The following is a 14,643-nucleotide window of genomic DNA, read 5'->3' on the forward strand; positions in this document are numbered from 1 at the left end:
TACTGTTAATAACTTCTAATAACTACTACTACAGAGAAAACAACTGCTACAGGAAAACACTGTTACAGACTTCTAATAACTACTACTACAGAGAAAACAACTGCTACAGGAAAACACTGTTACAGAACCTATTACAGAGAAAACAAAAAAAACATAATTAATAGCTACTGATTTAATTTCCATGCATAAAATTGTTGGTAGACTAAAAGGGTACTAACAAAATATTTGTCAGATTATGATGTATTCGCTCTCCCCTCAAACCCCCAAGGGTTACTGCCTATGTAGGGAGCATATAACGGTTCAAATATAGAAGAATGAATAAAGAGTATCCATATAATTGACCCAACAATTTGGAATTAAGTGTAGTTCTCATTGTTGTCATAAATAAGTCATATTAATTTAAAATTCACTTTCCTCTTTTCATTGGTGGCTAACGAACATGCATTCAATCAACAAACTAAAATAAGTAAACACATAGAACTGTAAAATCTTCAGGAGTGTATAGATAGGGAGTGTAAATATATTAAAAGCTAAGTAATTTCTTCTCATATACCTAAGTCTTGATTGACAGAGTTACCAAGTAGTAAGTCCTATCAAGTACGGGTTTAATGAAACCTGTGAATTCTGATTCAAACCCTATTTACATGTGATTGATTAACATGTATTCCTATCAGAGACCTCATTCCAGGTCCACATATGTTGTAGACAACTGTTATGAAGTAATAAAACCTAAAATGGATGAACACCTAATGTGCGTGAGCATGTATGCTAGAGTGTGTGTATGTGTGCTAAGACCATAGTAGGGCTCGATAATACAAAACGTATAATGGTAACTTGTCCTTCCTAAAAAAGGAACTTCTGCGCCTAAGGAGAAAGTCTTTGCAACCGAAGTGAGCCAAGGAGCCGAGTGGCGTGCCAGCGCTACTAATTGAGTGCCAGCACCTAGCTGTTTCATGCTAGAGCAGAGACTCGGATGAAACTTGAAAGACATTCCAAGTAAACACATGTTTTCAGATAGTTGTTAAAAAATTATAGAACCTAAAATAGATGAAATGCCTTTTAAAGAGCATTAAATCCCTCTTTCTACCCAACGTCATTCCAATCACTCTCCTTCCTATCCCAAGATCCAACCACCTATTGCTTCCCTTCGGAGAAAGAACTTATTTCCAACTTATTTATCCAAACTATATATGGCAATCAAGCTAGAAAAAGACTAAGAAAATGCTCTTGGAATCATTATTTCCATTGCTAATTGACACATTTCAATCATTATCATCAATGAATTAGGTGAAAGTGCAGAAAGAGTGGGCTTTGAACACTCGGTAAACAAATGCCTACATAGCAGTTCAAATGCTACACCTTAATTCAGGACCTAATGCCTAAAAATTCTAGATACATCTCTGTAGAAAGTTTCATGTTTTGACAAGTCCCAGTTGCAAGCAAGGTGACCCCAATACCACCTTAGGGGTATTTCATGATTAATTATTATCTCTAACCAAACACAGTCTGCATTTTATAGCGGGATTATTATCTCTTATCCCTCATACCAAATGACGCCCAGGAAAAATAAGGAGTGTGAGTGACAGAAAAGCTTACCAAAATGAAGTCAGGAATAGAATTGAGAGGAGTATCGCGTTCAACGGGAGGGAGAGGCTCGATCGTGAGGTGACCACTGTGTCCTGTAAACCCTATTCGAAAAGATAGTTCCTTTGCTGCTACTAACCGATCCATTGCTCTGTTAATGCTCTTTCTTCGCTTTTTTCAGTTTTGATTCTTCTACAGGCTCAAAACAAGTGTATCAGTATTCTGATATCTCCGGCGATGTTCCGCCGGAAGAATGCCGAAGAAGATAAGAAAGTCTGCCGTTTGCGGTGAATTCGGAGATACTCGCCGGCGATAAGTCACGGCGGGATGTTTATTTATATTTTGTTTTTTTCTTAGAACCTAAATATTTAGCACTTTTTCCTCTAATTGTTTAAGGGTGCAATATTTATTTTGCTACATAAATTAAACTTTTTTGCTTTAAATCCCAATAAAGTTTAAATAGATATAATAAACTTTTTTTTTATGAGTTTGATAAGTTACGTTGAAATTTAAATTAATTCAACTAATACGTTATAAAGCTCATTTATGGAGATAACGCTTTAATAATGATAATTCATTGCAAAATACCCCTACAAGTTAACTAGTGTTAGATTAAAGCTATTTAAGAGGGAAAAAATGGCTAAAACAAAATAGTTAAATCAATCAACTTAAATACTGACATATATTTGCTTTTGTTTGATTTGATATTAAATAAGAAAAAATGAATTGAACTGATATATAAATTATATATTTTGTTAGATAATTTAAAATGTTATAGAATTTTTTATAGCCTTATCATATGTGGTTTTTATGAGTTTAACTATATTTAAATATGATTCCTATAAAAAAAAAATTTTTTTTTTTTAAATGCTTGATTGTAACATATGTTATCATCTTCTTATCAAAATTTGTTTTGATACTTCAATTTCTTTGTTCTTTGTTTTTTTAGAAAAGTTGTTTTATCAACAATATTTCTCAATAGTGAAATGAAGATACTAAGGTCCAGAGTTTATAAGAAAAAAATGAGTTCTATATTGAATTTTTAATAGTTATTTGTTTAATTTTAAATTATTAAAATTTAACTAAGTTTGGAAGTATACATGAATGTAAATTTGTTGTTATACTATACTAGTGTTAGTGAATAATTATCAGAGATTACAGATTAAATTTCACATAAAGATATTTCGATAAACAAATTCATCACTATGTTCAATGCTTGCTAAGCACATTTTGATTATAAAAATGGTTTATCCATAACTATAATAGAATGAATGTTTAGTTTTAGTAGCAATAATTATGTGGAATTTTAGAATATAATTACTATGATGGGATTTACCATGGATCAATTCTTAATCCTTTTATTTATTTATTTATTTATTTTGGTGATGGACGAATTGACACGGCATATTCAATTAGAGGTATTATGGTGTATGTTATTTATGGATAACATAATTTTGATTGATAAGATTCAAAGTGGAATTAACAATAAGCTGAAGGTTAGGAGGTAGACCTTGGAGTTTAAAGGATTTACGTTGAGTAGAACCAAGACATAATATTTGGAGTAAAAGTTCAATGACATAATGTTTGAAGCTACCGCAAAAGTGAGGCTTGATACACAAGTCATTCAAAAAAGAGGAAGTTTCAAGTATTTGGGTCTATTGTCCAAGGAAAAGGAAGATTGACGATAATGTCACACATCATATAGGTGTAGGTTAGATGAAATGGGGACTCGCATTCGAAGTTTTGTGTAATTAGAAGATGTCATCAAAACTTAAAGGCAAATTTTACAAAGCGATGATTAGACCGGCTATATATGTTGTATGGAGCGGAGTATTGGTCAGTCAAAAACTTATTAATTCAAGAAAAAAAATGGCATTTGATTGAGAAAAGAGAGGAAGAAAGTTTGTAACGAGAGAGGCAAAGTTGTGCAGAGAGAGAGAGACAGGCGGATGACATGATTATTTTGTGGCGTATTAAATAAGACTGAATGTTGTTAAGACTCTTCCGTTCAAATTTATTGTGATTCATTAAGAGTTTAAACAAATGAACTTAATATGTTGAATATGAATTTGTTGAGTGCAAACAAAATTAAGACATATTCTAATGACTTTTGACTTCTTAATCCTTTCCATGCCATGTCTATGTTCTATTGGCTATCATGCTTCCTTTTTATGTATATATGTATGTTCATGTTTCATTCTGTCATTTTCAGGGGCGGCTCAACGTAATCGGAGGCCTAAAGCGAAATCTTAATTAGAGGCCTAAAATCTAAACAAACTTCACATGCATTTATTTAAATTTTATTTTTCTTACATTTTTAAATGCAAAGTATTACTTAATATTTTTTTATATATATAAATAATTTATTCGATTTCTTTTTCAATTATTAGTTTTAAATAAGATTTTATTAATTCAACATTGAAAAATATTATTTTACTCGGGCAATCATTATATGAATTGTTAACATAGTTCTGCAAGTAATAAGTTGACAAATTTCAAATAAATATAAGAGTTAGAACCATAGCTTTGATGAAGTTGATAATTTAGTTACCCCACATTTTACTATGGTTGTTGTAATGCTTGAAAATCTAAGAATAAGAAATGGAAAAAGAATTTACAATTCAATTTATTCAACACTTTTCGACTATTAATTGATATTTTTGACAGAATATTACTCTAACTTATCAACAATTTAAAGAAGAGAGTGGAAAAGGAGTTAAAAAAGAAAATAATGTGAGTATTAGTAGAGAGTGTAAGAAAATAAAACAATATTTTCTTGATTTCTTCTATTTGAATAGGGTTGAAGAGAATAAAATAATAATTTTAAATATATATTTTTTATCATAAATAATCAATATTTTTTTTATAAAAAATTAAAACATAATTTATTCTTGGTAAAAAGTTGAGGCCCCTAAAATTGGGGGCCTAAGGCCAATGCCTTATTAAATAATACATAGAGCCGGCCCTGGTCATTTTATATATAACACAATTCAATATCTGCTTATAATTTTTGTTAGGGATATTGTATCTTTTAAATGATGCAGACACAGTATGTAGATACATGTGATTAGGGAACACCTTAAAATTTTCATATCCTACATCGGGTGAGCCCCCACCTGCTTTCAAGAGTTTAGTTCTATCTTTCAGCACATTAGATTATTTCTCTTAAGGTATGTCAATCGGTGTCTTCTCTCGATAATCAATATTAGAGATTTCACAAGTAGACAATAATATGTTATCATGACACGTATTCCCATTATAGTTGTTGTATTGTTGTATGATAATTAACATTATGAATTATGATTAATACAAAGTATCTATTTTACAAGAAATATCCCCTCAACTGCTTGAATTTATGTTTTCCGTTTATGTCTAAAAATAAACGTGTGCACTATATTATGTCATGCTATGGATACGTTTGGGCTAACAATGCTCATGAGATTTTACCACTATAATGGAAAGTCTCAAATTATAATGTAAAATCTTAATATATAAAAATAAAAAAGGAGTTTACCATGAATATATTCAAATTAAAAAATTGAAGACCAACAATATTGTTCTCATTGGTGTGGGGATGTACAATATTACATTAATATCGGGGAATAAAAGCTTCAATTATGGCAACACCTCAACATTTAGTAAATCTATGATGTTTATTTATTTCAACTTCAATTGATATACCTAATTTAATTAGATTTTATTACTTTAATTATGCTAGATTAGTTTTTTGCTTTTTTGCTCTTATTCTCAAATTTAAAATTTTCTCATCAATTTATTTATTTAGTTATTTCTCAATACATGGGAATGGACAAATTTTTGAAATTTAAATAAATGAATGTTAGTTAGGAACATCAAAGGTACTTGAGGGCTCTTCACATTTTTTTTTTTTTTTTTTTTTATTATTATTATTATTATTATTATTATTATTGTTATTGTGCCAAAAAAAACAAACCAGACAACCTATACGATCTAGAATATATTCCCTCAATTTCAAATTAATTAAATTGTTGAGACATTTTTTATTTTTCAAATTAACTTAATTGTTCAATTTTCAAGACTACTTTTAAAATGTTCTTCCAATTTTACCCTTCATTAGTTAGTATATGAAATTGGTTACTACTTAATGTTTAGTTATTTTAATCATAAATTTGACAATAATTAATTAGGGTAAAAATAAAAAGTTATGTCAAATTTATGTCTTAATCTTCTTTTCTTAAAGGCATGAAATACCTCAACAATTCAATTAATTTAAAATGGAGGGAGTAGATTAAATAAATGAGAAAATATGTTGAGTAGGTTCTATTTTAGGTGTTAATTGAGTAGTTATTTCTTAATTCAATTTGTCATTTTCAAGAGACTAATATTTTTTGGTAAAAAGATTTGAAACTCCTATTTTAGTATTTATTTTATCGGTTGAGATATAATAAATATGCAGTACCGTATGTTGAACTATAGATATATATGCATCATTCTTTCAATGAGGGATATATTCACTCTAAATGGCAAAATTGAAAGACATATTTACCTTTTTTCCTTGAATAAAAGTAATCTGGATTTTTAGAATTTAAGAAATATTAAAGACTTAGCTTTATTTGGGAGAAAAAAGGATTATATTGATCTTTTTATATTTATTGTCATACTTATTTTAGTACACATAATTGTGATCATTTAGCGGTTCCGTGCACTCATAAATTCCTCATTTATGGCAATGGTGCAAATAGCAATTTTGAATTAATAGTAGTGTTCCAGTAGGTTAAGAAATTTAAAACAAAATAATAAATTATCCTTTCTGCAAAATAGACCAGTTGTCACAATTACTTGGGAGTAGGTTGCAGTTAAATTTATTACTTTTTAGTTTATTTGTACTTGTCATATTTAAATTTGACGTATTCATCAAGAAAATAATAATTGGTATATTTTTTTACTATACGAAAAAATGTTTAAATATGTTATCCAACTTTAAGAAATGACTTATTTATATCATCCTTTAAAAGTTTGAATCATCCATGTCATTTTCGTTTGAGTAAAGGCTAATTGAAATGATATAGATGAACCAAACTTTAAACAGATGACATAAATGAGTCTTTTCTCAAAGTTCGATAGCATATTTGAGCATTTTTCTTTTTAGAAAAATGATTTAATTAATGACGTCGTCAAATTATTATTGACCACATATAAAAAATGATTTAGCAAAATTGAAACTTTTTTCACTTAACAAATAATGGCATGGATGAGCGCTTTCTCAAATGGAAATGATATAGATGAACCAAACTTTTAACGGATGACATAGATCGATGAAACTTTTTCAAAGTTCGATGTATTTGAGTCTTTTCCCTTTGCTATATTATCCCTATTAATTGATTTTTGATAAATCTTAAAATATTATTTAGAAAATAAGTAATTAATACTAAGAATAAATAATAAATTAAAGAAACCCAAAGTTGCCGCATAAATTCAGACACGTGGATCATTATGTATGGCCAAACAAATAGAAAGTAGAAGTTCAGTAAAACCTCACTAAATTAATAATCTTTCTAAGACAACATTTTTCTCCGATTCCGACTTGGGTCAATGAAAAAAATCGCACATTTCGATAAGATAATAAGATAATATATTATCAGAAGACCCCTATATGAATATATGGTCTCATTTATATTATAAATATATAATTCTTTAAAAGTAAAAAAATATATAAGACAATTTAGTGAAATATGATTCTATTGTGTGTTTTTTTGTTGAAATTCAAATTTAGTTGAAGCTCATCTCTAACTTTTCTTATTGCATCCAAAAGTTTCGGTGTTGCCACGACTACAAATCTTTTTAAGTGCACGTGGAATGATCTCTTTTGTACTCACATAATACTTTACGCATTTGATTTGTCATTGTTGATTTTGTGATACTTTTAAATGAGAAGCCATTTTTGTATATGGTTTCAAGAAATTTTCTATGTTGCTCATACAATTTATTCTCTTACCATCATACACTGAATGTTTTTAGTAAAAATATAATGAACAAGATTTGATTATTAAGAAACAATTAACATTTTGTATAATGAATTTAATTTTATAATGAATTATTGAATTTATTTTACAATGAATCATTTAACCAAAAAAATATATTACAATGAATCATACACATACATTGTATTTTATGTATAATGAATATATTTTTATATGAATTCAATAAATATAATTAGTAAGATACAATTATTTTGATCTATTCATTGTACTTTATATATAATAAAGGAAAAAAAGTCTGAAATATATCCGAATTTTGACCGAAATTGTTGTAACAATACCGAACTTTGAAAAAGACCTTTTACCCTCTGCACTATTTAATAGTGTATTTTAAAGGGTATATATGTGCCCACGTGGAGATCATATATATTGCATCATTATAAATAGTAATGTGTCCACGTGGGTGGGCACATATATACCTTTAAAATACACTATTAAATAGTGCAGGGGGTAAAATGTCCTTCATAAAGTTTGATATCGTAACAACAATTTCGGCCAAAGTTGAAGTATTTTTCAGACCCATTTCCCTATAATAAATAATTTTATTTTTATGTGAATTCAATAAATATGATACTACCAACGTCCACTTTTAATTGTCATAATTTCTTATTTTGAAGTCAAACAATAATAACTTTGACTAACATTTTATGATGTATTTTTTCATCATATTGAAATGTAAAAAATTGAAATTTATAGTACTTTTCGTATAGTTTTTGAATATCTAAATTATTTTTGTTTACAATATCAAATTAATGTAACCTAATTTTGACTTTGAAAATTAGTCAAATTGACTTTCATTAATGAGTGGACATATATAGTATATAAATTAATAAGTTACATTAATGATTCTAATTTAGTCAAAATTAACCTTCTTTCACTGAATCTCTCAAAATAATAATATTTTATGGTCCACCATTAATTTAGGTGAGATTTTACTATAAATGAATTTTTTTGAGAGTATAAATAAGTGATCCATTTTCAAAGTCACTATCACAAAATCTTTCACTTCAATTTTGAACACCATACAATGCAGTCGTTACCTATCTCTCATCGGAATGTTCTGCCGTTCTCCCTCATTTCTAGCCGGAGTTCAACTTATGCTCGTCTCCATTGCTGCTCTCTCAACTCTTCATCTCTTCGTCATGGTATATATCTCTTGTCGTACCAAACTACTCCGTTTTGGCTGTTTGGATTGTTTTCGTTATTTCTTTCTTTATACTACTTTGGATTGTTTTTTATTGAGTATCGAAAAAAATAAAATAAATGTCTAGTAGACAAACTTTTAAGAAGTTGAACAAATTTATAAATGTTACTATTTCAAGTTGTGTTTTACTAATGTTTCCTTGTTTATCAAATTTTCTGAATTTTCTACTGTTGCTATTTTGATATGTATGAGTAAAATAAATCAGTAAATTGCTAATTTCCTTTTGTTCAGTTATGGATGAAGAAAGGTTCATTGAAGTTTCTAAAAGCGGAAACTTGATTCCGCTGCACAAAACCATTTTTTCTGATCATCTGACTCCGGTGTTGGCATACCGATGTTTGGTGAAAGAAGAGGATCGTGAAGCTCCAAGTTTTTTATATGAGTCAGTTGAAACTGGTTTTGAAGGTTCTAGTGTACTTGTAAGGATTCTTTAAGAATTTTAATCTACTTAGCTTTTTGATTGATTTGATATATATACATATTTGTCGGAAACAACCTCTCTATCTCGTTGTAAGGTCTGGGTACACTCTATCCTCCCCAGATTTCACTGGGTATGTTGTGCTAGGTAAAAGTTATAGTTGTTTCTCTCAGGGTCGATACAGCGTGGTGGGAGCTCAACCATCCATGGAAATTGTAGTTAAGGAACACAATGTGACTATATTGGACCACCATGCTGGAAAATTGACAGAGAAGATGGTCGAAGATCCGATGACAATTCCAGCAAGTATTACCAACGGATGGAAGCCCGGACTTATTGATGATGAACTACCTGATACCTTTTGTGGTGAGGATTCTGTTTTCACTAATTGTGGTATGAGCAACTTATTTAATTAGTTTCCCACTATAGCTTGCTACAAGGAATAAATATAGGGCTCTGCTCTCGATTAACAACTAGATTTCACTGGAAAACATACACTTATATATTCAAGGGCGCGCATCTAAGGCCTCGCGAGAGTGTTCATCTGAATACATAAGTGTCATAAATATTTCCACATGTGTTGAAGTAGTTGAGAAATAAAGTAATATGTATGACACCTACATAAAAAATTGCACTTATGGTATGTTATCTAGTAGTAGTTATTATAAATCAACTCCTCAATTCTCAACCAACTCCAATATAATTTTTAAATGAACTGCATTTTCTGTTGGGAGCTTCCATATTATTAAGTCAATCTGCTCGGTTCCATCTCATTACGTACAGTCTAGTCATAGATGTAGTTTTGCATCAGAATACGGAAGTTTAGCATGCTTCAGCACATGATTTGCTCGCATGATCACTTCACTTATATTATTCTGCCCACTGCATTTTCTTAATTAAATCACAAGTTTATTGTCATTAATATCACTTCAAACAGGTGGATGGTTTGGTTACTTCTCATATGACACAGTTCGGTATGTAGAGAACAAGAAGTTACCATTCCTAAGGGCTCCAGAGGATGACCGGAACCTTGCAGATATTCAGTTAGGACTTTATGAGGATGTCATTGTATTTGATCATGTAGAGAAGGTATGTTTGTCCAATTTTGCACTTATGAGTAGTCTCTCTATCCATTACTTCTTATATGTCTGGCCTTTTCAAAGTCAAACTGTTATCGTCGTTTGTTCTTGAGAACAGGATAAATACTTCTTGTTCCTGCAGAAAGCGTATGTGATTCACTGGGTGCGGTTGGATCAATATTCCTCTCTTCCTGAGGCTTATCTTGATGGGAAGAAACACTTGGAAATATTAATGTCTAGGGTCCAAGGAATCAAGTCGTAAGTCCTTTTTCGTTTTCCTTTTTTGCATAAAAACAAGCAACTGAGAAACATTATTTACATTTTGAACTTTTATATAAAAAGTCCAAGGTTATCTCCCGGTTCTGTGGATTTCTGTATTGATGAATTTGGAACTTCATCAACCACGGAAAACATGACACGTGAGGAGTACAAGAATGCCGTCTTACAGGCAAAGGAACACATTGCTTCTGGAGACATACATCAAATTGTTTTAAGTCAACGTTTTGAGAGAAGAACATTTGCTGATCCATTTGAAGTCTATAGAGCATTAAGAATTGTGAATCCAAGCCCATACATGACTTACTTACAAGTAAGTCGTCCGTTCTTTGTGTTTTCAGTGTGACTAAATTAGTTACTTCCTAGTTACCTGTGCTTCAGTGAAGTTACTATGCTATCTTTTCTATATCAGGCCAGAGGCTGTACTCTAGTTGCATCGAGTCCAGAAACTTTGACGCGTGAGAAGAAAGTAAGAGGGATGATGTTGTTCTTCTCCCTTTTTCTCTGTTTCACACATTTAATTAGTTTTTGAGAGTTTGTAATGTTGATCATTTGTTCCATTGACAGAGAAGAATTGTTAATAGACCATTAGCTGGGACAAGCAGAAGAGGGAGGACACCTGTTGAGGATCTGATGTTGGAAATGCAGATGTTAAAAGATGTTAAACCTGGTTTTGTGAATGTTGAAAAGCTCATTAGTGTCGAGAGGTATTCGGATGTGATGCACATGAGCTCCACGGTGAGTCCATATTTAATTTTATCTGAGGTTATACTGTTTATGATAGTGATGTCCGGTTCAACTCGGCTATTTCAATGGGTACCTAGCTACCTGCTATGTCCCACCAGCACAAAGTACCGAGTACTCTACCTAAAAAGGCTTAAACAGATAGGAAAACATCACATAGCATTGTGTCTTTTTTTAAAAAAAAAAATCTGTTGGAATTTGATTGACATCTCACTCTCACTTCATCGACCACTAGCAAGGCTATGCATCTAATATTTATTGTTGAAACATAAGAAATATACTTTGAGCTAACCTAACCTTAAAAGTTAGCTCATGGGATTATAACATATCTCGGAAAAATGATCTTTGGTTGTTTCATGTGATGAAAAATCTGACTTCCTACTACTTGATATGTCTAGACAACCTTTACAAGCATGGCATTTTTTCCGCCACAGGTGTCGGGAGAGTTGCTTGATCATTTAACCTGTTGGGATGCACTGCGGGCTGCATTGCCTGTTTGGACCATCTGTGGAGCACCAAAGGTTACACTTTCGACTTTTTGTTGGTCATTCATTGTTGATGGAAATGTTACAAATCCTAGGATAACTTGTTCCCCAACCAAACAAGCTTATCTATTTGTCTTAATATTATAAGGACCAAAGTCGAAGTTTCATTCATTTCTAGATTTAACATGCTGCTACAAATTTGTACACTATGGAATTATTTCTAGTCCTGTTCTTTGTTCATGTATGATTCAGGTCAAGGCGATGGAGTTGATCGATCAACTAGAAGTAGGTCGGAGAGGGCCTTACAGTGGTGGATTTGGAGGCATTTCATTTTCAGGTGACATGGACATAGGATTAGCTCTAAGGACGATGGTATTCATGAACGGACCTCGTTATGACACAATGTATTCATACACGGATGCCAGCAAACGTCAGGAATGGGTTGCACATCTCCAATCTGAGGCTCGAATAGTCGCTGATAGTGATCCTGATGAGAAACAAAAAGAATGTGAAGATAAAGTAGCTTGTCTATGCAGGGCAATTGACTTGGCTGAATCAACTTTTGTTAAGGGAAGATCATCTAAATGGTTCCGTGCCAAATGTATTTTCAAGGGCCAGAGTACATGAAAAAAAGAAACTTACTAGCTGAATGAAATGAGAATGAATTCGGAAAATCTTAGTAGTTCAGTTAGTTGGTTGTCTGATCTTTCACCTTGTTCAATGGAACTTACGCTTAACTTTGTGAAAGAGGGCACTTCATTTTTATTTTTTTTGCATATTCTCTATTTTTGTTTATATATATCTCACTTTTTCAATTATTTTCTTACCTTTTTCTTGTCTATTTTAACGTGTCAATTGAATATATTACTAAAAATGAAAATTACCATATGGTAGATAGAAAAATATATACGATTGAAGAGCAACATGCTAGAAACACACTTGGAAATATAATTTTTAAAAACCTAATTGTTATAACTTAGAATATAAATCAAAAGAAAAGTTGCCATGAAATAAGGAAATATAAATGTGAGACTTTTTTTAATGACTTATAACATAATATCAACGTTTTAAAATAAGTTTCCTTCCAAAAACCAAGTAAATTGTCTTAAAAGGGTTTTTTTTTTTAAAAAAGAAATATTTTAAGAAAACGTTTGTAGGAGACTTATTATTCCTTGAGAAGATTTTTTATTTATTTATCAAATTTTCTTTTCTTTGTATCTCTATTATTGCAGTTATTTTTTCTAATTTATTGATTGTTTCCTTAGGCGTTTTTTTTTTAATTTGGTATTTCTCTCTCAAAATATGGTAATTCTTATTTTTAGTAATATTTACATTGATTTACACGAGTAAAATAGAGAGAGAAAATTATTGAAAAATTAACACATTGGTGTCTATATAAACAATATGAAGTGTTATTATGCATATAACAAACTGAGTTAGGCTTCATCATCAACGTAAGTTCATGACCATAAAATTAATACTATATGTTTTTCTTTTAATTCAACATGAAAGAAGCTATTTAAAAAAAAACAAAACGTATTTTGATTCTTTTTTCATTAACTTTGTTACTTTTGCATTCACAGTTGTTCGAGCTAGTTTGATATATAGCATACACCAAAAGCAAAAATGTCTTCCTCAAAAGGCAAAACAATTGAGAAGAACTGGGAGAAGTTAATAGATACGAGACAAGAGATAAATACCCGAACAAATGACATTAAAAATCAACAAGAAAGTGAAACTGATACCAGGAAAGAAAGATTCGAGGCCACAAGTAATCTTTGGTAAATGAAGGACAAAGAGGATCAACTCGAAGATAGATTGTACAAATTCGGGGTTCCTAAAAGGATGATATAGACTATTTATTTATTTCTTACTTGCTATTGTTTACTAGAATGCTTAGATTTAAGATTTTTACAGAGTTATTACAAAGAGTTCGTTTAATATTTTCATCACTATCTTATGTTTTGTTATTTTTTACTCTCTTTTTTTCTAGATATTCAAATAAAAGAGAATTCAGTTTACCCTAGCACATATATTGATTGAGAACTGATCTGCCTAACTTTTTGTTTCAGATTGAAGAAATTTTAAGTTCTTGAAAGAATGATATAACACTCTTGTCTCTCTTTGACCAAAAAGAGTCTAATTTAAAACAAACAAGATTCATGGACGAATTTGGTTAAATTTGTGCAAGTTAAAACAAATTAAAAGGAGATTGAATAATAACTTATTATACACAATTTGCACGGATCCAAATATAAAGTTAAATTTGAACTAATCAATCGATTTATCCAAACTCAATCTTTTTCTATTTGATTGTTTGTTTTTTAATAGTTTGTTTAGTTGTCAAACCAAACTTAGAGCAATGACCTTTTAAAAAAAATATTATATATGGTTGTATCTAATTAACAAATAAAACCTATTTTTGTCTTTTTTTTTTATTAATTGGAAAAAAAATTCAAAACTAAAGTTGGAGGTCTAATTATCAAACAAAATGATAGCTTGCATAATTAAATCAAATAGAATTTTTTTAGGAGCTGTTATTGGGTGAATTTCGAAAACTTTCGCTATATTAGGTAAATATAGTGTATAAGACCTCATTGTTTTTATTAAGATTAAGGCCTCATTTGTTTTCATTAAGATTAAGACCTCTGAATCTAAATACACGTCTGAACATTAAGATTTGTATTAATAGCTACATGTCTAGATCTGAATACACATCTGAATATTAAGATGTCTCCAAATTTGAACACTGAATGATTATTGTTTGTTTTCAATATCTGAATGTGCATATGAAATCAAACATTATATTAATCAAATATTATAAAAAATTCATTTC

The 14,643-nt window shown here is 30.3% G+C and overlaps 1 protein-coding gene and 1 pseudogene across 3 annotated transcripts in view; one reads left to right on the forward strand and one right to left on the reverse strand.

The window, feature by feature from the left end:
- Nucleotides 1-14,643, reverse strand: part of LOC125835132 (DExH-box ATP-dependent RNA helicase DExH11) — a 130,419-nt gene that overhangs the window by 26,959 nt on the left and 88,817 nt on the right. For 2 of the 3 annotated variants that reach the window (XM_049514269.1, XM_049514270.1), the window contains exon 1: nucleotides 1,597-1,859. The exons of the other annotated variant lie outside the window; for it this stretch is intronic. In XM_049514269.1, coding sequence (XP_049370226.1) covers nucleotides 1,597-1,731 — 135 coding nt within the window. In that variant the 5' untranslated portion in view covers nucleotides 1,732-1,859. Of the gene's footprint in view, nucleotides 1-1,596; nucleotides 1,860-14,643 lie in introns of those variants that run through there. 3 annotated transcript variants of the gene reach the window in all.
- LOC125835084 (anthranilate synthase alpha subunit 1, chloroplastic-like) lies at nucleotides 9,039-13,408 on the forward strand (annotated as a pseudogene).

The sequence above is a fragment of the Solanum verrucosum genome, unplaced genomic scaffold, assembly GCF_900185275.1.
Source record: "Solanum verrucosum unplaced genomic scaffold, falcon-dt-bn FXZP01000220.1, whole genome shotgun sequence".
Lineage (NCBI taxonomy): Eukaryota > Viridiplantae > Streptophyta > Magnoliopsida > Solanales > Solanaceae > Solanum > Solanum verrucosum.